Source organism: Chelonoidis abingdonii, chromosome 5 (genome assembly GCF_003597395.2).
Source record: "Chelonoidis abingdonii isolate Lonesome George chromosome 5, CheloAbing_2.0, whole genome shotgun sequence".
Classification (NCBI taxonomy): domain Eukaryota; kingdom Metazoa; phylum Chordata; order Testudines; family Testudinidae; genus Chelonoidis; species Chelonoidis abingdonii.
The window spans coordinates 3,753,344-3,776,295 of NC_133773.1; the positions used below are offsets into that span (position 1 = coordinate 3,753,344).

General features: G+C 44.3%; 1 protein-coding gene across 1 annotated transcript in view; it reads left to right on the top strand.

Annotated features, from left to right (window-relative positions):
* The first annotated feature begins 2,176 nt into the window (after positions 1-2,176).
* Positions 2,177-22,952, top strand: part of PPP2CB (protein phosphatase 2 catalytic subunit beta) — a 30,047-nt gene continuing 9,271 nt past the window's right edge. The window contains exons 1-5 of the mRNA XM_032796576.2: positions 2,177-2,434; positions 13,689-13,898; positions 14,132-14,305; positions 15,450-15,539; positions 19,898-20,059. Of these exons, the coding sequence (XP_032652467.1) occupies positions 2,333-2,434; positions 13,689-13,898; positions 14,132-14,305; positions 15,450-15,539; positions 19,898-20,059 (738 nt within the window). The 5' untranslated portion in view covers positions 2,177-2,332. The remainder of the gene's footprint in view (positions 2,435-13,688; positions 13,899-14,131; positions 14,306-15,449; positions 15,540-19,897; positions 20,060-22,952) is intronic.

A 22,952-nucleotide genomic window follows, 5' to 3' on the forward strand; every position in this document is an offset into this window, starting at 1 on the left:
ACCCCAATACCCCCGGAACAGAGACCGACCCCTTTCCCGTACCCCCAATACACCCTGCAATCAACCCCCTTACCCGTTCCCCCCATATCCCGCCAACAGAGACCCCTTCCCGTACCCCCATATACCCCCTGCCAACAGAGCCCTCCTACGTCCCCCATATACCCCTGCCAACAGAGACCCCCCTCCCGTACCCCCTAATACCCACCACAGTACACCCCCCTTCCCGTACCCCATATACCCCCACAGTACAACCCTCCCTACCCCATACCACCCACCACGTACACCCCTTCCCGTACCCCCTGTGGAAATTGCCGTACTGTTCTGCTGGGTTCGCGCTCTCGCTCTTCTGGGGTAGGTTCAGGGCACTATTTGCTTGCCTCTGAATCAGTTCTTAATTCATTCCCCTAGTGTCCTTGGAGGAGGGGGAGTGCGTATGATGGAGGGACCTGGGCCCGCCCTCTATTCCATGTCCCAACCCAGGGGCCCGATGTGTTGGGGTGAACCACTTGCTAGTGGTTTCTTTCCCTGGGTTACTTACCTTCATAGCCCGTCAGCTGTGAAGGCTTCTCGGCACTCTCTCTTACAAAGCCTGGTGCCCCCTTACCTAGGGTTCTGTGGCTTCCCAATCCACAGCCGCAGCACCTCACTCCAAAACCTTCTTATTTCTCTCTGGACAACTCTCTCTTCTGCACTCTGCTCAACCACCTTTCTCCTTCACTACCCACAACCCTGTCTGGACTGAACAGGGGTTTATATCCATGATGGAGTCAGGTGCTCTAACTGGAGTCAAGTGCTCTAATTGGCCACAGCCTGTTCAGTTAATCTAAAGCAAAACTTCCTTCCTTGGCAAGGGAAAAGGCCCCCTGTAACACTCTATGCTGCCGTCTGGTCATGCTGTATCACACCATATACCAACGCAGTACACCACCCCCTTCCGTACCCCCATATACCCCTCCATAACATCCCCTTCCCGTACCCCCATATACCCACCGCAAGTACACACCCTCTTCAGTAACCTCCATATACCCCTCCGTATAGCACACCTTCCCGTACCTATAACCGCCTCCCGTACACACCCCTTACCCTACCCCCATCTACCACCGCAGTAACAACACCCCCTTCCCGTAGCCAGCCCATATACCCCTCCCAGTTACTCACACCCACTCTCCCTTTATCCCCTCATACCCCTCGCCAGCTACACACCCCCTTCCGTACCCGCCGAGTGAGTAACCCACTGACAAGTACGACACCCCTTTCCCGGTACCCCGATTCTATATCCCCCAAGTACACCACACTCTCCCCTTCCCGTACCCCCATATAACCCCTCCCGTACAACACCCCCTTCCGTACCCCCCATATACCCACATGCAGTACACACCCCCTTCCCATACCTCCATATACCCCTCCCAGTACCACACCCCTTCCCGTACCCCCATATATCCCCTCCCAGTACACACCCCTCCCGTACCCCCATATACCCCCTCCCAGTACACACCCCTTCCCCTGTACCCCCTATACCCCTCCAGTACACATCCCTTTCCGCGTACCCCCATATACCCCTCCCAGTTACACACAGCCCCTCCTGTACCCCCATTACCCTCCCATAACACATTTCCTTCCGTACCCCATATAACCCTTCCCAGTACACACACACCTTCCGCTACCCCATATACCCTCCCAGTAACATTCCTTTTCCGTACCCCATATACCCTCCCAGTCACACACCCCTTCCCGTACCCATATGCCCCCCATACATCACCCCCTTCCCGTAGCCGCCCATAATACCCACTGCAGTAACATCCCCTTCCGTACCCCCATATACCCTCCCAGTAACACACCCCTTCCCGTTACCGCCATATCCCTCCCAGTACACAACGACCCTTCATACCCCATATATCCCCCCCAGTTACACACCCCTTCCCGTGCCCAATTATACCCCCCTCCCAGTACACACACCCCATATGCCTCCAGCATCAGACAACGCCCCTCCCCTCGTCCGCCGCAGCAGCAGTCTCTTGTGGAGAACGGGCGCTGCTGACCGCGGGAGCGAGGGCTCGGCGTCGGCGCTGGGTGGAGCGGGGGCGCTGAGCCCGTAAAGTCGCTCCCCGCGCCCGCGCCCCTCCCTCCGAAGCGCAGAACCGTAGAAGGGGACCGGAAGCAACGGGCGGTAGCAGGGGCGGGCCGCCGAGGCGCAGCGTCCGGCGGCCCGCCATGCCATTCGCGGTCGCGCGGGGGTAGGGCGGCAGCGGAGCGGTCCTCGCGCACCCACCGTTGCCCCGTGGCCGTTGGCGGGACCGGGCCGCGCGCGCTGAGCCCCGCCCCCACCCCCGCCATGGAGGAGAAGGGCTTCTCCAAGGAGCTGGACCAGTGGATCGAGCAGCTCAACGAGTGCAAACAGCTGGGCGAGAGCCAGGTGCGGAGCCTGTGCGAGAAGGTGAGTCCGCCTGGGCCCGGCCCGGCCCCGCGAGGGTGGGGGTCAGGCCGTCTCCATTGGGGGGGCTCCTCTCAGTGACTGACGGTGACATTGCCCCGGGGGTGTCGCTCACGCCGGAGCCGGAGAGCTCCGCGCCCGGGTATTTGAAGGTGGGGACCCGCCAGCCTGTGGGGTGCCCTGCCTCCCCACCCTTCACGGGCTTTCGCTCCTGGCTGCCGCGCACTAGAGGCCTTTTAAAGAGAAGCGTGGGGTTGGCATGTAGCCGTCCCTTGCTACGTCACCGCAGGGCAGAGTGAAGGTTATTTGGGGCCCTGACTGTACCTTGCCAATGTTTTGGGGGGGGGGCTAGCCCAGTCTCTGTATCCCAGCATCTCTGGATTTGCGTCTCAGCACCGGCAGTGCTAGGAGAAACTTTTCAGGGCAAGCAGGTAGCTGCAGAAAAGCAAGGATGGGCCAAATAATTTACCACTGACTGTTCTAACCAGCTGTCCAGTCCCCTTCCTACCACCCTGTTATTACTAACATGTCCACCTGCTAGAGAATGGATTGTGGTTTGGTTGGTTGAGTTACCTCTTGCATCACAGTAGCCCCATTTAAGATTTATTTGAGCTGTTTCCTGGATTAGTTGTCTATATAATTTTAGCAATTAGGTAAAATTGTTAATGATTTAGCTTAATTAAATTTAACTGCTTCAAATACAGACTAGATAAATTCATGCAGTAGGATAGGTTTGTCAATGACTGTAACCCAGGATGGGCAGAGTTGGTGTCCCTAGCCTGTTTGCCAGAAGCTGGGAATGGGTGATGGGATGGATCACTTGATGATTTACCTGTTCTGTTCATTCCCTCTGGAGCACCTGGCATTGCCACTGTCAGAAGACAGGACATTGGGCTAGATGAAGCGTTGGTCCGACCCAGAAGGGTAGTTCTTAGGTTTTTATAGCCTGTGCACAAGATTTTAATTTTCTATACAGAAATTTCTGTAGTTTTAGTCCATTATTTTGATTAGTCAGACGAAGATTGACCCACGCTAAATTTCTTAAAGGGACCTAGTTTTACTTAATTTGAACATCAACTAACCTATGAATTTTCTGAAAATTCATTCTGTACACACAATGCTGTAAACTTGGAGAGGGTGCACTGTATTTATCATACATAAAGGAATCCCTGCAAAGAAAAATACCTGATGTAAGGTTAAAGTAAGTGTGTGTTTTAAGTACATAGTATCTTACTAGCAACTTACTTACCTTTTAGAAGTGCTTGGCACTATTTCTGTATCTCCAATTAACAGTGTTGATCAGTTTCTCTGTCTTCTTCACCTAATGTCTAAGATCATGGCAGCTAAATAATATTGAGCCTTATCTTCACAGAACTTAAATTACGTTGCTTCATAGTTTAAAGATTTGAGAGGCTAAACTATGTAGACTGTACTAGCAGGAAAATTACTTGTAGCTGATTAAAGCACAGGTCCAGTGATCCCTTTCAAACTCTCAACAGGAATTGGAAACCACCCACCTATCTCAAAGGTGTGCTAATCATGGGTGAGGCCTGGAGGCCTCTCTAATAAAAATACTAATAAAACCAACTGTAGATATTGTAAAACTATTTTCAATGCTAGTCATGGAAAGTGTGCTAAACCCCTGAGTGAGGCATGTCTGTTTGTCACTGGTGACTGGGAAGCTTTCCTGGTTTGCGGGAGGAGGGAAACACTGCCATAGCTGCTGCAGAATCTAAGCTGCTTCTTTGAGAATCTTCTCTATGGATCCCACTCACAATACACATGTGGGTTTGGAACCTTTTGAGTCAGCAGTTTCTGTACTTTCATGTTCTTGCATCTAATGGCATAAAGGACAGCATGGCCCCAATGCCTCTTGGTTTTTTGTTACGTAAGAACGGCCATACTGGGTCAGACCAAATGTCTGTCTAGCCCAGTAACCTGTCTTCTGACAGTGGCTATTACTGGGTGCTTCAGAGGGAATGAACAGAACAGATAATCATTAAGTGATCCATCCCCAGCCTCTGACAAACAGAGGCTAGGGACACCATCCCTGCCCATCCTGTCTAATAGGTCATAGAATATTAGGGTTGGAAGGGACCTCAGGAGGTCATCTAGTCCAACCTGTTGCTCAAAGCAGGACCAATCCCCAGATTTTTACCCCAGGTCCCTAACTGGCCCCCTCAAGGATTGAACTCACAACCCTGGGTTTAGCAGGCCAATGCTAAAACCACTAAGCTAGATTATTCTCCAGGAACTTATCTAGCTCTTTTTTGAACCCTGTTATAGTCTTGGCCTTCACAACATCCTCTGGCAAGGAGTTCCACAGGTTGGCTGTTTGGTGTGTGAAGAATTTTTTTTATATATATGGGAATATACTTATTTCATAGACCTGGAAGGTCATCAAGTCCAGTCCCCTGCGTTCACTAGTAGGACCAAGTACTGTCCCTGACAGTTGTTGGTTTTTGTTTTTTTAACCCCACATCCCTAACTGGCCCCCTTGAGGATTGAACTCACAACCCTGGGTTTACCAGGCCAATGCTCAAACCACTGAACTATCCTAATTTGTTAAACCAGCTGCCTCTTAATTTTGTTTGGTGACCCCTAGTTCTTGATTTATGAGAAGGAGTAAATAACACTTCTTTATTTACTTTCTCCACACCAGCCATGATTTCATTGACCTTCATCATATCCCCCCCAGTGTTGTTAATCTTTCCTCATCTGGAAGCTGTTGCATACCCCTAATCATATTTGTTGCCCTTTTCTCTACCTTTTCCAACTCTAATATTTCTTTTTTTTTCAAATGGGGCAACCACATCTGCATGCAGCATTGAAAATGTTGGTGGACCATGGATTTATATAGAAGCAATATGATATTTTCTATCTTATTATCTATCCCTTTCCTAAATGATTGCCAGCATTTTTAGCTTTTTTGACTGCTGCAGCACATTGATTAAATATTTTCAGAGAACTACCCTCGACTCCAAGATTGTTTTCTTGAGTGGTAACAGCTAATTTAGACTCTATCATGTTATATGTATAGTTGGGATTGTTTTCCAGTGTGCATTACTTTGCATTTATCACCATTGAATTTCAGCTGCCATTTTGTCACTCAGTCTTGTGAGATCCCTTATCCAAGGCAGTAAGTGGAAACTTAGCGCTGTCTGTTCTGCTCTCTTATAGCTCCTTGACTTCACAATGGAAATTTAAATTTTCCTCTAGTTCTTAACCCAGATTTTTAGTAAGTTTAGGTAACAAGTGAGAGCCTTTTTTGGTCATTACCAGCCAGTCAGTGCTGAGGTACCGTTCACTCCTCAAGAGGAATCAAACGCCTCAGGCTTCAATCCCTGCTAGTATGTGGTGGTGTCATGTCCATGACAGCCAAACCTGATGTGTGTTCTGTCTGGGGAAAATCCACAACCCCAGTTGTTCAGTATATTGGTCCTCTTCAGATTGGACTGCTCAGTTGACCTTGGCAGCAATTCCTGAGATGTATTGGAGCCTTGAGCTGGTGTCCACAGCGTTGATACTAGCATGGGTATCAGCACTGATGTTGGTACCAATGATAATGTAAGGGGATATTCTGATGACCCAAAGGTTGGAGTTCCTTGTGTTGGACTTGGTGTGGGTTCTGACGGAAGGGTACTGAAACACCTCCCCAGTACGATACTGCACCATTGTCCCAATGTCTGCCAGATACCCTGGCATGTAGGCAATCAGTACCCTTTTTGATCCAACATACTTCTCTTCCTTCTCAGAGCTGAATTTTAAGCCCTCCCCAGAACCCTGACCCTCTCAACCTTCTCTGGAACAGAAAGATTCAGTGTTGTCTTTGTGATCATCAGGGATTGATCCAAGAGTCACATTGGGGGTCGTCCTCAAAAATAAATCTGAGTACCTCAGATGCACACAATGTCTCCCTTGCACCCTCACTCCTCTCCCTTGGTTCCCGCACCTCCTTAGCTGTATCCTTGTGGAATACGCTGACTGTACTGGACAATGTGGATTTTCCCTGCTCAACCTCCCAGAGGCAACGCCTCTCATAGGTCTCTTTTCCAGGCAAGTCAAAACTGGCTAGAAGTGTTGAAATGCAGGAGGTGGAGGAAAATTTTGAGGATCCCTGAGATAACTGCACTGATAACCCAGAACCTGCAACTGGTCTACTTGCCCCTCATCACCAGATGAAGCAGTTACGCTATAATCCAGTCTCCCTTTGTGATTACGTTAGAGCAGTCCAAGACTTTCTGCAGAGAACAGCTAACATGTTAAATATAGAAACGTTATTGGCAGAGAAGGCACAAACTTTTCAACACAAGGAGGGTGGCAGTGCCCCTCTATGAAGAGGTCCTCAAACTAGCAAAAGATCTGTGACTCACTCCAGCCTCTTTTTTCCCCTGACATACAAGAGTGAAGATAAGAACCATGTCCCACATAAGGGCTTTGGGTACTTCTGATTTTACTGACACAATTTGCTCTAGTTGGCCATGTGGTACGGGAGAAATCTATGTAAATGGGACCTCCAAAGGCTGTGTGTGTAAAAGGAGGATAGTGGACAAAACAGGCTGATGTTGTTAGGCACAAAAGCTTATATTGCAACTCTCCAAATGTGTATCACCAAATTCTAAGCTCTTTTGGTGAAATGATTTCCTTACATGGGATAAGATAACACCTTTTCTCAAGAAGATCCCACAAGAGAATAGAGTGGAGCTTAGAGACATTATGACAGATGGACTACAGGTGGTGAAGACAGCTCTTCAGGTAGACTTAGATGCCTCTGGTGGCCACAGCCATCACAGTGCACAGAGCATCCTGGTTACAATAGTTGAGTATATCAAAGCAGCTGCAAATGGCCATTAAGGATACTGTTTGCAGGCTCTGAGCTCTTCAGCCTGAAAATGGACGAGGCACTCCTTACCTTCAGGGATTCTAGCGCTAGCTGTAAAAAGCAACAAAGAGTCCTGTGGCACCTTATAGACTAACAGATGTATTGGAGCATAAGCTTTCGTGGTTGAATGGCCATTTCGTCAGATGTCAGTGCTAGCTGGTGTGCCTTGGGTCTGTAAGATCCAGCTAATTAAATAAATAATACAGTGTTGCAAGATTATTGCAGACAATTGACCTCTCTACCAGCATCAGAGGTCCTTGGATCCTTCCAAAAAGAGAGCATGCTTTTCCTGCAGATGAATTTTTTTCTCTTCTACTGATTCAGTGCCTCACCAATCCTGTCAACATAATCTGACACTCTCCTTTTCCCAACTTTCCTTCTCACAAGCATGGGCTAGAATTGCATTAGACTGGTGGATCCTACAGATTGTCATAGGCTATTTCTGTTCAGTTCCAGTCCTTGTCTACTACCCATCTCTCTTCAGGGACCTTTCTCAGGATACATTAGTGAAACTTTTTTTCAGTTTTAATTTTGACTACACATGGGATCATTCAGACTGACTATACATAGTTTCTCCTTTATGTGATTCATGTTTGAAACACGAAAATACCACAATATAACTAGCAAGAAGGCTTGGGGGCAGTTGTAGTGTCTAAAGCTACTTGTAACTTCTTGAAATGTAGTCAGTTTTGTTGCCTCTGTTCCCCTAAAAACCAACCCAGGGTCACACTTGTGTTAGTTTTGTTACAATGCTGCTATTAGGTCAGACAGAAAAGAGATGGAGCTTATTCATGCACGCACACATTCACTGCATTCATACCCTTATACACCCACATACTTACACAGGCAGAGTGTTACCGGAGACAGCATGGAGGCTGAGAAGCCGAAGCGTGGTAGATCTGGTATGTGCGCCTGCGGTCACGAATACAGGCTTCTGAGCAGGTCAAGGAGCAGCCGCTTGTGTGCATGACTGCTTCCTTTTATTTTGGAACTGGGCGCTCTTGTCACGTACACAGAGTGTTTCTTCTGTGTCCCTCACCAAGAAGCATTCCCAATCCCGGTACCTTTCATTCATCTTTTCTTTACAGCACTCTGTGATTGCCTTCTCAGGGCAGATTACATCAGGCACACCAGTCTCCAGGCTCTCTTCTCCTTGCAGTTCCTCTCCACCTAGTCCCACATACACTCCCTTATCTTCCCCACACACTCACTCCCTCTTTAACACTCTCTCTGAGTGATGGGATATTTACAAAGCTTGGAAGTTCATACAAGTGGTAACTTGCAAAGGTTAGGGAGCTTGCAAAGGCTATGCTAACAATCACTGAAGGTACAATGTTGGCAAAAAGGTTGCAGAACTTAATGATACAAGTTCCAGATCTTACAATTGCTTGGGGTGGAGACTTTACATAACATGTTTAAAAATTGATATAACTTTAAACAAAGTTTTGATCTCATAGCTTTGCTCTCTTATTGCCTATCTTCAGTAATTTTGCACTTAAGTCAAATGCTATATTTGTGTCGTCATAGTTCCACTTTGATACACTGGCATCACTAACCTTTAAAGACCAGAATAGGTGACATCAACAAAATTGCCCATGTGACTGACAGTGACCTGTGTGGTCCCAGACTATGACTTGGTTTTTCAGTGGTAGAACTCTGACTTGATTTAGGAAAAGAATAAAGTCTGTTTGAGAACCCTAGAATGGTTGTTGATGCCTTACACTCCTTGTGCCCCTTTATCTCAGGGATTTCTGCAGTAGTTATCACTTGGGTCTGTAAAACTAGCTGTTTCTGCATACCCTGTTGACTCATGATATCTATCATGGAGTTCCATATATTTTACACTCCGTACAGAACACACTGGTTTGTATTGCATTCCAGCCTCTGCACCACTGTGGCAATTCTCTTGTCCATAAAGTAAGTGGAAAATGGTGAGCCTGGCTCTGGAATGTCCGTTCCAGCTCCAGAGAATCCGAAGTACATTTAATCGTATGAAGGTTTCTCAGCCTTCCCCTCCCCTATAACATTATATAGCCAATGGCTAGAGCTGGGGCGGTCCCAGAGTTTTCTTTCTCTCTTGTAGCTCAATTTGGTGATAGAGAGACATGAAAACTCTTCATGTGTGGCGCTGCCTCCTCATGTCCCACCTGAGACTGTATTCTGCTCCCTTTCCATGCAACTGAACGTGGAAGTTACAGTGCCAAAGCAGCAAATGCTGAATTCTAGGACAAGTCTGCATATGTAAAAGTGTTCACAGGCCCAGTGTGACAAATGGATTCTGGGACTTAAAAATCCCAGAAAGCTAGATTTCTAGGAGGAACATCTTGAAAACACCCACAGTTTTCTGAGCCAAAAGCAGCTAAAGGTATGTAGAATAGTTCAGATGCTGCTGTGAAGAGTACAGTATAAATAATTAGGTTAGAGCTGCCTGGACTTTTGTTAGAAAATGCGCTGTAAGGATAAGCAAACATTACTTACACATCATATTGCTTGGGTAAAATGCAGGATCATGGACATGGTACAACAGTGTCTACTGTATGACGTTCAGATCAAGAGCTATATTAAATGCCACGCTTACCTATAAATGACTCACTTTGTCATTGATTCAGCTCTGTAGGACCAGCAGGAGGAAGTTCTTGTTTACAAGAGCATTGTGATTCTGAATTAGCTTAGGATCCTAGAGAAAACAGGAATTTTTTTTATTTAGTAGGACTAAGCTACTCTCCCACCTCCACCCCCAAAATATATAAAAAGTAGCCCTCAAATTTGGAACAAAAAGTAGGGCCTAGAATAAATGAGGAAAGTGGGGTGTTTTTTGTTTTGTTCTTGTTTTTTTTGTTTTCTGAAACTTGACAAGTACAGTTATAGCCAAACAGGATGAACCGGAGATACGCTTGTGGTTTAGATCAATGCACAAGCTTCCAAACGTGGGGAAGATTAAAATGGAAACAGAGGAAGGGTTGGATGAAGAATATTGAGCCTGTCCGTTTGCTAAGGCTGTTCGTTGGATAGCGACCCCAAACAAATGTTTGCCAGGGATGGCTGATATAGCTCATCAAGAGATTTGCCCATCATGTAGCTTAATTACATCTCTGAAGTTCCTCATAGTCCTCTGCACTTGACTAATGTTAGCAAAATTTGCCAAATACAAAGTTATTGCGCTGTTCACCTCCCTTTCCTGATATTTAACACTCAACTGAGAATGGAATGTTGAGGCACTCCATTGTTAACCTTTTGCTAAGGTGAAAATTGACTCTTCCTGCTCCTTCCTGTGTCTTAGCCAGTTTCTGGTCTATAACAGTAGAGCTATCAACTGTGGGTTAATCAGATGGGGGTGCTAATTGCTCTTTTAAAATTTTGGGGGAGTGAACCTGCTGACAGTGTTGGTGAGAGAAATATTGTTGTATCCCATCTCTTAACTCTCTTTATCCGCAGCTGCCCCTTTTTTTTGGTAGGCCCATGCAGTTACTAAAGCAGCAGCAGCACTTACAACACTAGTAATGCCTGGGAGTTGCTGCAGTAACTGGAGTCCTTCCTATCTCCACCCTCCTCCCCCAGCCTCAGTGTTCTAGTTTCCTCCAACACCACATGGGTGAGTCTTGCATCTGCTGGAGGAGGGGAGGAAGAGAATGCCACCTCCTGGACCTACCCCACCTTTCCCTTAATTGCTGCCACCCAGGAATGTAAGGAACCTTCCTCTGGGCTTGCTGTGGGTCAGCTCCCCAGCTCCACTAGCCAGGTGCAGCACAGGCATTCTGCTCTAGGCCTGTGCAGGCTTTGCTATCCCTCAGCAAGTTAGCAGTGGGTATGCTCTGACCCCAAGTCTGCCAAGCATCTCCCTCGAGTGTGCAGCCTTTGGTCCACTGGACAGTTTCAGCAGTCATAGGTATGCTCTTTCTAAAAGAACAGTACACATCAGCTTACCAGTGTTACCTCAGATCATGGCTCCGTTTAACACAGGACTGTTTTTAAATATCTTTTTAGTGAAAATAAGCAAAGGTTTTTTTTAACAAAGATAAGAGATTCAAAAGGTGGCAAGTAGAAGCATTGGAAACAAATGGTTACATATAAAATTATAACACACATTTTAGAACCTGGATTTGTTTAACTAGTTTTTTTTTTTGTTTTATGGAATAACACTCACCCCAAAGTCCTTCCAGCATTTTTCAGCAAGGTCTGTCTGTGACCTTCTTTTCATGTGCCAATTGCCTGCCAGCTTGTCCCCCAAGTAAAGGATATTGTGTATCTCAAAAGAGTCCTTTTGATCTTTTTTCATAAACCAGACACCTTGCGTCTGTGTTCTTTCCCACAGATATTTTGCAGTCTTAATTAGCTGGTGGTGACTTACATTCTGTCTCACAGTGACAAGACAGAGATAAGCCTTTAGCCTCTCCCTGAACAGAACCTATCTGACACACATCACCTGCTAGTGACCTGCCTCTAACTTCAGGGCCTTAAGATCATAAAGTTTAGTATAGATATGTAACCTCTTAAATATTATCTGTCCATACACTGTTCGTAGTGTTCCATGCTACCTTTCGGTGAACTGTTTGTGCATAATCTTGACTCAGGGAATCCCTGTAAAACTTAGTGCTTTCTGCCAGTTGGCAGAAAGAGGTTCCTGGGTCACACCTTGTCCTGCTGCCAGCTAATGGAGTTAATCCTGTAGCTCAAATTGTAGCAGTCTCTCGCCTGCAGAGATGAAGTTTCAGGAGGAGTCAGACCCTGCTGATACATGACGGAGGTGGAGGGCTGTTACACTTTTATGTAATAAGTTGTTGATACATTTTTTTCCCTTTTGAAAGAAACCTAAAAGATTGCATATTAACATATAACTCTTTCATACAAAAAGCTCCCTTTGAAAAGTTACTTGGGTTGCAAAATCAAGCACTGAAAAATTAGGAGATGCCACTTTTACAATTGCCTGCATGACTGTAATTTGGTCCCTTTGTGTACATTCATTGTGGTAGTATAGAATTAAAGACTATTGTATTAATTGCTTCTTGGCTCTGACCTAAGAGATGAAAACATTATCTAATAGTCTTCAATCATATAGTTTCCCCGAGAAGACTTACCTCATTCAGTGCACAGGGTGGACACACAAGGGGACAGAATTCAAATTGCATGGGCAACCATAAATCTTGTGTTTTGTTACTTTGGAATGCATGACTACAATCTAAACTTTTTTTGAACATACTTATATATGTTTCTGAACGTTAGTGCATTCTGGTGTAATTCAGTTGACAGGAGTAATCTGCCATCAAGATGCAAAGGATATTTTTTTAAGAACCATGAGTTCTTTCAAAATCAATTGGACTTAAATAGGGAGACATTTGCTGCTGTGTTCAGCACTTCTGAAATGTACTGGAAAATTGTTTTCTTTTCTGGTATCTGCTTTTCAAAAACAATATTGACAAATTAGAGAGGATTCAGAGCCACAAGAACAATTTTAGCTTTTTCTAAGAGACTGTTAAGAGGTGACTTGATCATGATCTACAACTAGCTGTTGTATGGGAAAGCTATGCGATAGCAGAGGGCTGATTAATCTAGCAGAAGAAGGTATAACAAAATCCTGTGGCGTTAAATTGAAACTAGAAAAATTCAAACTTGAAGTGAGGTAACAGTAAGCAGTTAACTTCTAGAAAACAACATTTTTGGGGATGTGGTGGATTCTGAGTCACTTGAAATGTTTAAATCACGTTTGGCTGTTTTTCTGACCTAAGGGTATGGCTACACTTGAAACTTCGGCAGCGCTTTGAAGTGCGAATGTGGTCGCAGCGCCAGCACTGGGAGAGAGCTCTCCCAGCACTGCACGTACTCCACATCCTGATGCGGTTTAGCATGCAGCGCTGGGAGCCGCGCTCCCAGCGCTGCGGCACTGTTTACACTGGCGCTTTACAGCACTGTATCTTGCAGTGCTCAGGGGGGTGTTTTTTTCACACCCCTGAGTGAGGAGGTTGCAGCACTGTAAAGTGCCAGTGTAGCCAAGGCCTAAGTTATATAGGAAGTCAGGCTAGATGATGATTGTCCTTTTTGGTCTGAAAATCTGTGAACCTATGAGTATTCTGTCAACACTTTTCGCACTGTGTGCATATTTCCTTTTGTAGAAAACTAATATGCTGAGAACATTGACAGTGCAATAAAATCCCAATGATTTGATCTCCAGCTGTATATAAGGTTGGCCAGCTCTCCCCACAGCAATTTGCAGCATGCATTACAGCTCTGCTTGTATCACAACATGGCTTTTCCCTGTATCTCAACCTATCAGGAAATTGGGATTGTAACATGTAGGCACTGAAATAACTTACTGAATCTGTTTACAAAATATGGTTTACCTTACCTCTTGTCCTAAATGTTATCTCTATCTTCTATTAGGCTAAAGAAATACTTACAAAAGAATCAAATGTGCAGGAGGTGCGTTGCCCTGTTACAGTGTGTGGGGATGTCCATGGTCAATTCCATGATCTTATGGAACTCTTCAGAATTGGTGGGAAATCGCCAGACACAAACTACCTGTTCATGGGAGACTATGTGGATAGAGGCTATTACTCTGTGGAAACAGTGACTCTTCTTGTAGCACTAAAGGTACGCTTTTCTTTTAAGAAAGTATAAAACCCCTCACATTGCAAGAGTTCTGAAACAAATTTGGGGGGCTGGAGGAATGAGGTGAAACGTTGTTTGCAGACTAGAAGATTTCACTTTGTTAAAGTGTTTGACAAGAAGCTTTATTTTTTACATGTTCAAAATGGCATGCAATTAACACTAATCAGAAATCTATTGTTTGAAGTTATAAATGATTGTTCTCTTTCCATTGCTAGGTGCGTTATCCAGAACGCATTACAATACTGAGAGGAAATCATGAGAGCAGACAAATCACACAAGTATATGGCTTTTATGATGAGTGTCTACGAAAGTATGGAAATGCCAATGTTTGGAAGTATTTCACAGATCTGTTTGATTATCTTCCACTTACAGCTCTAGTAGATGGCCAGGTAAGCTTTTGTGTATTCTGCAGGGGATAATAGATCTTATTCATAGATTTTTAAGGTCAGATGGGAGTACTTCAGTTATCTGGTCAGACCTCCTAAGAATAGATGGCCTCAAACTCCTTTTCAGAGCTCTGCTTGTGTGTCATGCTTAGAGTCTAACACACGTTTGTAACATTAGTGAGAATCAGCTCAGTCTTTTATTCACTGAGGCCTGTCTTTATTGTACTTCTCTTATACCCATAGAACTTTTTTTAAAGTAATTTGTTTTCCATTCTGTTTACAAGTTAAAGTATTATTTTGTTCCTGGCCTTGATTTGCTACATGCCATTTATAATAACAAATTCATTGTGAAAGATGTCATAAGTATAGTTCTGGTTGTGGTGAATAGCAGATATCGTGCACAACAGCTTTCAGGATGACTTGAAAAATTAATTGTACCACTAAGTCTGACTTTTTCCCAGAACCTGGAGATTTCTGACTGCAGCCCACCTAGATTTGGACTGGAGTCATGACCAAAGTAAACCTAGGCTGGTTCAAGTGGGGAGTTGTGGGGACTTCTGCTAAATTGAATGGGACACTGGTGTGAGTGCTTCTTTTTCCAAGCTGCCTTTACACCAGCTTCAGAGGTGTGGAAACAGTGCTGTTTTGAAGTTCCACATGTACTGTCTCAGAACTGAGTAGTATGTGAGAGTAGGAGGAGAATATGGTTGAGAAGCTGCAACCAGGTCAGTTAGTGCGTGGTAGAGCCCGGGGAGGAAGGGCTGCTCTTTCCATCCCATCTTGGGTCCTGCTGTCCTAACTAGTGCAGGATTTTAATTGGCTTCCCTAACCTACCACCTCAATAGGCTGGAGTCCCCTCCTGATTCACATGCAGGTTGTACCCTATGTGTTAAGTGCTGTGGTAGTCAAAGTATTTTGAAATGGAAATGAAGAAATATTACCTTTCTTTGGTGATCTTCACCACTTACAGAATTCTGTGTTTCTCTTTTGGTGGAATTAATTTTTGAGTGTGAGAACTGTGTTCTGTGCCATGAGGTTTAGAATGCTATGAATCTGAACAGTGATAAGCATAAGCTAGTTAACTTTACTTTTCAAAGTGAGGTCTTTTCTTGGTCAGAATCAATATTATTTTTTTGTTCCTGGACAGATATTCTGTCTCCATGGGGGTCTCTCTCCATCTATAGATACACTGGATCATATCAGAGCTCTGGATCGTCTCCAGGAAGTTCCACATGAGGTAACTTGAAAGGAAATGCGCTGTGACTTTACAAATATGTTCGGATATTTTTATATGCACATTTATCCTCCATTTTGAAATCTGATATTCTAAAGTGAGATACATAGTGATACAGTAGATTGTAACAGACAAATATTGTAGTTTTAAATAAATAAACCAAACCAGTATGTTATGACAGCAGAATTGGCAAAGGAAGAGGTAGTAGTATTTCCCACACTCTTATCTTCTCTGACTTTGATACCTCATCAGCCCCCAAATTGATGAAATATTTGGATAGGGAAGTGTGTGTACTGGTTTGCACATTTCGTGTTAAACAAGTTTCTCCTTACCATGTGAATAAATGCCACTTCTGCTCAAGTTGCCCTGTTAAATAGGTAACCTGTAGTGGAGTGCAATTTACAAGAATTTGGTCAACTTTACTTTGCAGCAAGGACATAATTCTGTGGGGAGCAGGAAAGACAAACCAAACAGGGGAGGAGAGAGTGCATGCAAAATAGACTGAGGGATAGAAACAAATCAAAATGATACTTCTTGAGAGTGAAGTATGAAGGATAGCAAAGTCTCTTCTAGCATCCATCTGAGGGGAAAAAGTGAAGCATACATTTCTCCCAGGAGGAATGGGAAGCTCCAAATAGAATACCCACTACTTAGTCAAAGGACTCAGATATTCTGAGATTTCATGGCTGTTTGGCTTTTCTGTGGAACTTTAGTCTTGACATAAAATTGTTGTCTGGTATCTGAGTTTTCACAGAAAAAACAACGTATGTATCCTAGCTCTTATAGTAGCAAAGATATGCTTAAAAATGTAATCCGTGTAAAACAATGCAGCGAAGATTCAGGCAGACTACACCTGGAAAGATAGACTGTGGGAACTGCCCCATACACTTTAGACTTGTTGACTTGGAAAGCAAGAGGAAGTGGTTTAAATGCAAAATTTAACTATCTATCAGTTTAACAGAAATATCTAGCTAATATGCTTGTTCATCTTGCTGATGCTACAATTCCCAGTGTTCTAAAACCTCTCATTTCCTAGCAACTTCTACAGTGTGATTAGACATTGTCAGTGCAAAAATCTGCAGCATATTGAAAACTGAAAATATGGAAAACGTAAAATTGAACATCAGATTAAATAGCAGGGGTCACTGACTGATTTTTCATATTTAATTCAGTGAAAACCTCTGTGGAGTGTCTGGAGAATTTTAGCTCCATTTTGCTGCAGAGTACCTGGAGCCTGGCTCAGGCAGATTAGAGACAATTGAAGAGCTGGGCCAGCTCCAAGGTAGAAGCCACTCTGTTTTTTCTCCTGCATCCTCTAAGGCTGTGGTCCCCAATGTGGTGTCTGCGGGCGCCATGGCGCCCACTGGGGCATCTGAGTGCCTGTGTACTGGCCGACGGACAAGCATCCACTGAAATGCCGCCGAGAAGTGATGTCATCAAGAGGTGTCACTTCTCGGCGGCATTTCAGTGGATGCTTGTCTGCTGACCTCGGTGGCTTGTTGTCTGGTGCCCGCCACTCGGAAAAGATTGGGAACCACTGCTCTAAGGGTTTGTCTACACTGGAATCAAAGACGCACACCGTGTTCATGCCTGGCTTGGGTTAGCTGTCTTTGGCTTGGGCTTTTGGGCTGTAAGATCGCAGTGTAGACTTTCAGGCTTGGGCTCCAGGCCAGGCTCTAGGACCCTCCCACCTTGTGGGGTCCCAGATCCTGAACAACTACATCAATTTTAGAGCTCAGCTGACCCAGACCACCCACAGCCATGCCACAGGTCTTTTATTCCAGTGTAGATGTACCCTAAGTAGCCAGGTGGAGAATACATTGGACTCTGCACCAGAGCTCTGCCCCTTTTCCACTTGTCAAATTGATTTTCACAACCTTTTTATCCTGCTTGTAGTTGCCAAAAAGAGGTCAACTGTTGGTGATTCAAGGGATATATTTGTGCTCTACCCTTGTCTGAATTGTAGCTGAGACATGCAGGATGTTGGGTGACATCAGATGTTGGCATTTGGTGGTTTCTGCTTAATTATTTTGCCAGCAGTGCATGGCTGGAAGTGGGACAGTGATTGATGTTTTCAGTTTGTATTGTTGAATTCAGGGGGACTGGGTAATCTACTCTGTTTTTCAAGGAGCCTGGCAGCTTTCCTTCTTTGACTTTTTTCCTTTTAGTAGTGGGCATAGTTCCATGCCCTTCTGGCTAGTGAAAGCCAGCAGAAATCTGCCTCGCAGCTTGTGGCTCTAATACTTTTTTCACAACTTTTTGAGCTTCAGCAAATGTGATGGGGCCAAACTCTGTCAAGGTAGCTGTCTAGTCAGGAATGAGATTTCCTGGCTGGTGCTGTACATACACACTTGCTCTCTTGTCAGCAAAATACACTGACTAATGCATGGACTAGGTAACTGACTGAAATAGTAGGCACAACTAATATAAACTAGTTAAATGACAGAATAACTTCATTTTGGGAATGGAATTCTGGTTGCTCCTGCTGAGATATGGGAACCTCTACAAAAGGACAGGAGATCAGTTGAGGGAACTAGACTCTGACTGTCTCTCATATTAGATGCTTTAGACATAAATCCTGCGTGTTGGCAGGAGCTTAGACTAGATGACCCTTGTGGTTCCTTCTAACCCTATGATTCTATGGTTATTTATGCCTACATCAATATAATTTTCATAATTTGTTTTCTTATCCATGATGTGGTCAAGTACAGTAACTCCTCACTTAGTCATCCCAGCTGACATTGTTTCGTGGTTACGTTGATGATCAATTAGGGAACGTGCTCATTTAAAGTTGTGCAATACTCCCTTCTAACGTCATTTGGTAGCCACCTGCTTTGTCCACTACCTGCAGGAAGAGCAGCCCATTGCAGCTTGCTGGTGGGGGCTTGGAACCAGGATGGAGCTGCAGCCCCCTATCAGCTCCCCTAAGTTCCCTGTGCAGCAGCTGTCCAACAGGCTATCAACTGCCAGCAGTTTAGCTGTCCCTCTTCCCACTGCCATGTGCTGCTCCTGCCCTCTGCCTTGGAGCTGTTCCCCGAGGTTCCTGCACCCCGCTTACCCCATCTTCCATAGAGCAGGGGGGACACCTGACAGGGCTCAGGATGGAGGGAGCTTGCTGGCAGCAGCTGCAGTCTCAGCAAGCTGATCTAATTAACAAGGCAGTGTACTTAAGAATAGGGTCAGGGTACTTAAAGGGGAAATGCACATCTCTCTCACACACAAGGTGTTGCTGTCACCCTTCCTTCTATTCCTGCTGCCCTGTAGAGTGAGAGAGTTAACCCTTGAGGGCTCAGCCAATTGCTAGTTCATCATTTAGCAGTAAGGCATTCCCTGGGAAATATCCCACTGTCTGACTCCACCACTTCAACCAAACTTCACAATCATCATCACTGGGTACCTGTATTAAATTGTTTGTTTAAAACTTATTGTGTGTGTGTATTATAGTCTTTTTTTGTCTGGTGAGAAAAATTGCCCTGGAACCTAACCCCCTCATTTACATTAATTCTTATGGGGAAATTAGTCGCTTAACATTGTTTCGTTTAAAGTCGTTTTTTTCAGGAACATAACTACAACGTTAAGTGAGGAGTTACTGTATTCCCTATTTTCAAAAAGACTATTAAGCCAGTGTTCATGAGCAAGCCTGCAGTGTCGGTCAGTGGTCACACATTGAAGGGGAGAGGGAGGAATTGTGGAGGAATCATTTCAGTTTCAAGCTCTCAAAGAGTGTTTATAAACAGTATTGCCAACTCTTGTGATTTTTATCATGAGTCTCATGATATTTGATGTTTCACTTAAAGCTCCATCTCCTAACAAGATTACATGAGAATCTCAGCTTTCACTTTAGAAAAAAGTTTCTAGTCCTGGTTGTGGAGAAAAGCTTGAAAACTTGATGTGAGTGCTGCCCTGCCCCCCCCCCACAATCTGCCACCAGCCACACGCTGCCCTGCTCTCCCCCTGCCATCTGACACCAGCCACACGCTGCCCTGCCCCCCCCCCCCCCAAAAGATCCAAACCAGACGAAAACTACAAAGAGCTCCAAATTCAACGTTGTTTAAACTCATGATATTTAAGCCAATGTCATGATATTTGGAGACTGATTCATGATCTGTGAACATCTGGGATTGTCAGTACTATATAAGTAGTGAGTACCCTTTTTTAAGATTATGAAATACTATACCATGAAAGTGTGTGTGTGTGTGTGTGTGTGTGTGTGTGTGTGTGTAAAAAAAGGGAAAAAAAATAAATATTCAGCATATACTCAGAGAATGAGGGCTTGGAAATGTTTGTTGTAAATAAAATGCCTTTCAGAGTAGACTCTATAATATTTTTCTTCTAACTAAAATGTCTGCTTTCCTTGTTAGGGCCCAATGTGTGATCTTTTATGGTCAGATCCAGATGATCGCGGAGGCTGGGGTATTTCTCCACGTGGTGCTGGCTACACGTTTGGACAGGATATCTCTGAAACATTTAACCATGCCAATGGTCTTACACTGGTCTCCCGTGCTCACCAACTTGTGATGGAGGTATGGTGAGCGTATTTTGTTACAATAGCCTACCCTAGATGAAGTGATACAAATACTGAAGACATAATGTCTTATAAATGCAAGGTTGTCCATAGTTGACAGGCTTAAATTCTAAACCCTGAGAGGCTTTTCATAATGTGCAATAGGTCTGAAAAGTAATACTTTACACTTGGCATTTTAGTTGAATTAGTAGGAGAATGGTGTTTTGGGGTTTTTTTAAGTGAGTAAGTCAAAGGGAATAAAGGTGGCTCATGCTAAGGGCTGGCTACAAAAGTATAGTCTGCTTGCATTCTGACAATCTTTTCCTCTACTAATGTGTTAAATAGGCTATCCTGTAATATGTAGCAGTCAGTTGCAACAGGGATTAAACCATCCAGCTGGTATAGATAGAATTACTGGAAAATTGCCAGGTGGGTCAATGGAGCATTTTTATTTTTAATTCAGTTTAAGTAGATCCTTTGTAGCTTGTGCTGTACATAAAAACACGTAGAGTGTGTAAGCTGATGAGCTTGAACGTCAATACTCAGATTTTAAAAAAATTAAACGTTCCTATTTAAAAACATCTAGGTACATCTAGGATACTGTTCTCTGGGATTTGCAAACAAAGGTACTAATAAACAGGGAAGTCATTAATAGTTTAAATTACCAATAATCAGTCATTTATAACTTGTGCTGTGACCTTAATATGTAGAGGCTGAAAAAGTTTTTCATGTCTACACAGAGTTTACTTATTTTGAAATAGCTGCTAAGAAGAAACAATTACAGTAAAAGCTTTGTTATCCCGCACTTTAACAATCAGAAAGCTAAATAAACCGACATTTCTGATCTTCATTGCAAGTCCGGTTTATAGTCCAGGAAGCATGGGGCAGCAGGCTCCCTACCTGGCTCTGCATGGCTCCCTGCAAGCAGTGACCTGTCCCTGCTGCTCCTAGGTGACAGGATGGCTAGGCGGATCTGCGCACTACCCCTGCCCCAAGTGCTGGCCCCACAGCGGCAGAGGCAGTGCACAGAGCTGCCTAGCCATGATTCTGCTTAGGAGCAGCAGGGACAGGTTGCCACTTGTGGGGAGCCACCTGAGGTGAACACCACCTGGATCTGGCACCCTGCACCACCTCCTGAGCCCCCTCCCACATCCAAACTCCCTCTCTTAGTTAACCGCAATTTTTACTTACTGGCACCCCCCCACACACACACATTCACCCAACATGCCAGATAACAAAGCTTTTACTGTATTTGAAGATTGAGATCATTGCAAAATGGAAACACTTAAAAGAAGGCTGCCCTATTAAGTGCTCATAACCCATTTAAGCTTTTAAGAGGAGCTTCCAGACTTGTACCAAAGGACTGGAGGATAGCTAATGTGATGCCAGTTTTTTAAAAGGGCTCCAGAAGTGATCCTCGCAATTACAGGCCGGTAAGCCAGACTTCAGTACCAGGCAAATTGGTTAAAACTATAGTAGAGAACAAATTTGTCGGACACATAGATGAACATAATTTGTTGGGGAACTGTCAACGTGATTTTTGTAAAGGGAGATCATGCCTCACCTATCTACTACAATTTTTTGAGGGGAGATAAGTAAGCATGTGGACAAGGGGGATCCAGTGGATATAATGTACTTAAATTTTCAGAAAGCCTTTGACAAGGTCCCTCTCCAAAAGCTCTTAAGCAAAGTAAGCTGTCATGAGATAAGAAGGCAGGTCCTCTCATGGTTTGGTAACTGGTTAAAAGATGATAAACAAAGGGTAGGAATAAATGGTCAATTCTCAGAATGGAGAGAGATAAATAGTGGTGTCCCCAGGGGTCTGTACTAGGCCTAGTCCAATTCAACATATTCATAAATGATCTGGAATAAGGGTAAACTGAGGTGACAAAATTTGCAGATGATACAAAACTACTGGAGATAGTTAAGTCCCAGGCAGACTGCAAAGAGCTACTAAAGAATCTCTCGAAACTGAGTGACTGGGCAACAAAATGGCAGATGAATTTCAGTGTTGATAAATGCAAAGTAATGCACACTGGAAAACCTAATCCCAGCTATTCATGTAAAATGATGGGTCTAAATTCTCTGTTACCACTCAAGAAAGAGATCTTGGAGTCCTTGTGGATAGTTCTCTGAAAACATCCACTCAATGTGCAGTGGTCGTCATAAAAGGAAACAGAATGTTGGGAATCATTAAGAAAGGGATTGATAATAAGACAGAAAATATTATATTGCCTCTATATAAATCCATGGTATGCCCATATCTTGAATACTGTGTGCAGATGTAGTCACCTCATCTCAAGAGATTTTGGAATTGGACAACGGTTCAGAAAAGGGCAACATAAATGATTAGGGTTATGGAACAGCTTCTGTATGAGGAGAGATTAATAAGACTGGGACTTTTCAGCAGAAAAGATCCGATTAAGGGGGCATATGGTTGAAGTCTATAAAATTATGACTCATGTGGAGATAGTAAATAAGGAAATGTTGTTTACTCCTTCTTATAACATACAAACTAGGGGTCACCAAATGAAATTAATAGGCAACATATTTAAAACAAACAAAAGGAAGTATTTTTTCACACAGTGCACAGTCAGCCTGTGCAACTCTTTGCCAGAGGATGTTGTGAAGGCCAAGTCTATAACAGGGTTCAAAAAAGAACTAGATTAATTCATGGAGGATAGCTCCATCAATGGCCATTGGCAAGGATGGTGTCCCTAGCCTCTGTTTGCCAGAAGCTGGGAATGGCTGACAGGGGATGGATCACTTGATGATTTACCTGTTCTGTTCATTCCCTGTTGGGCACCTGGCATTGGCCACTGTCAGAAGAGAGGACACTAGGCTAGATGGACCTTTGGTCTGACCAACCATGACCACTCTTATGATCTGTACTAAGGTTTTTAATGAGAATT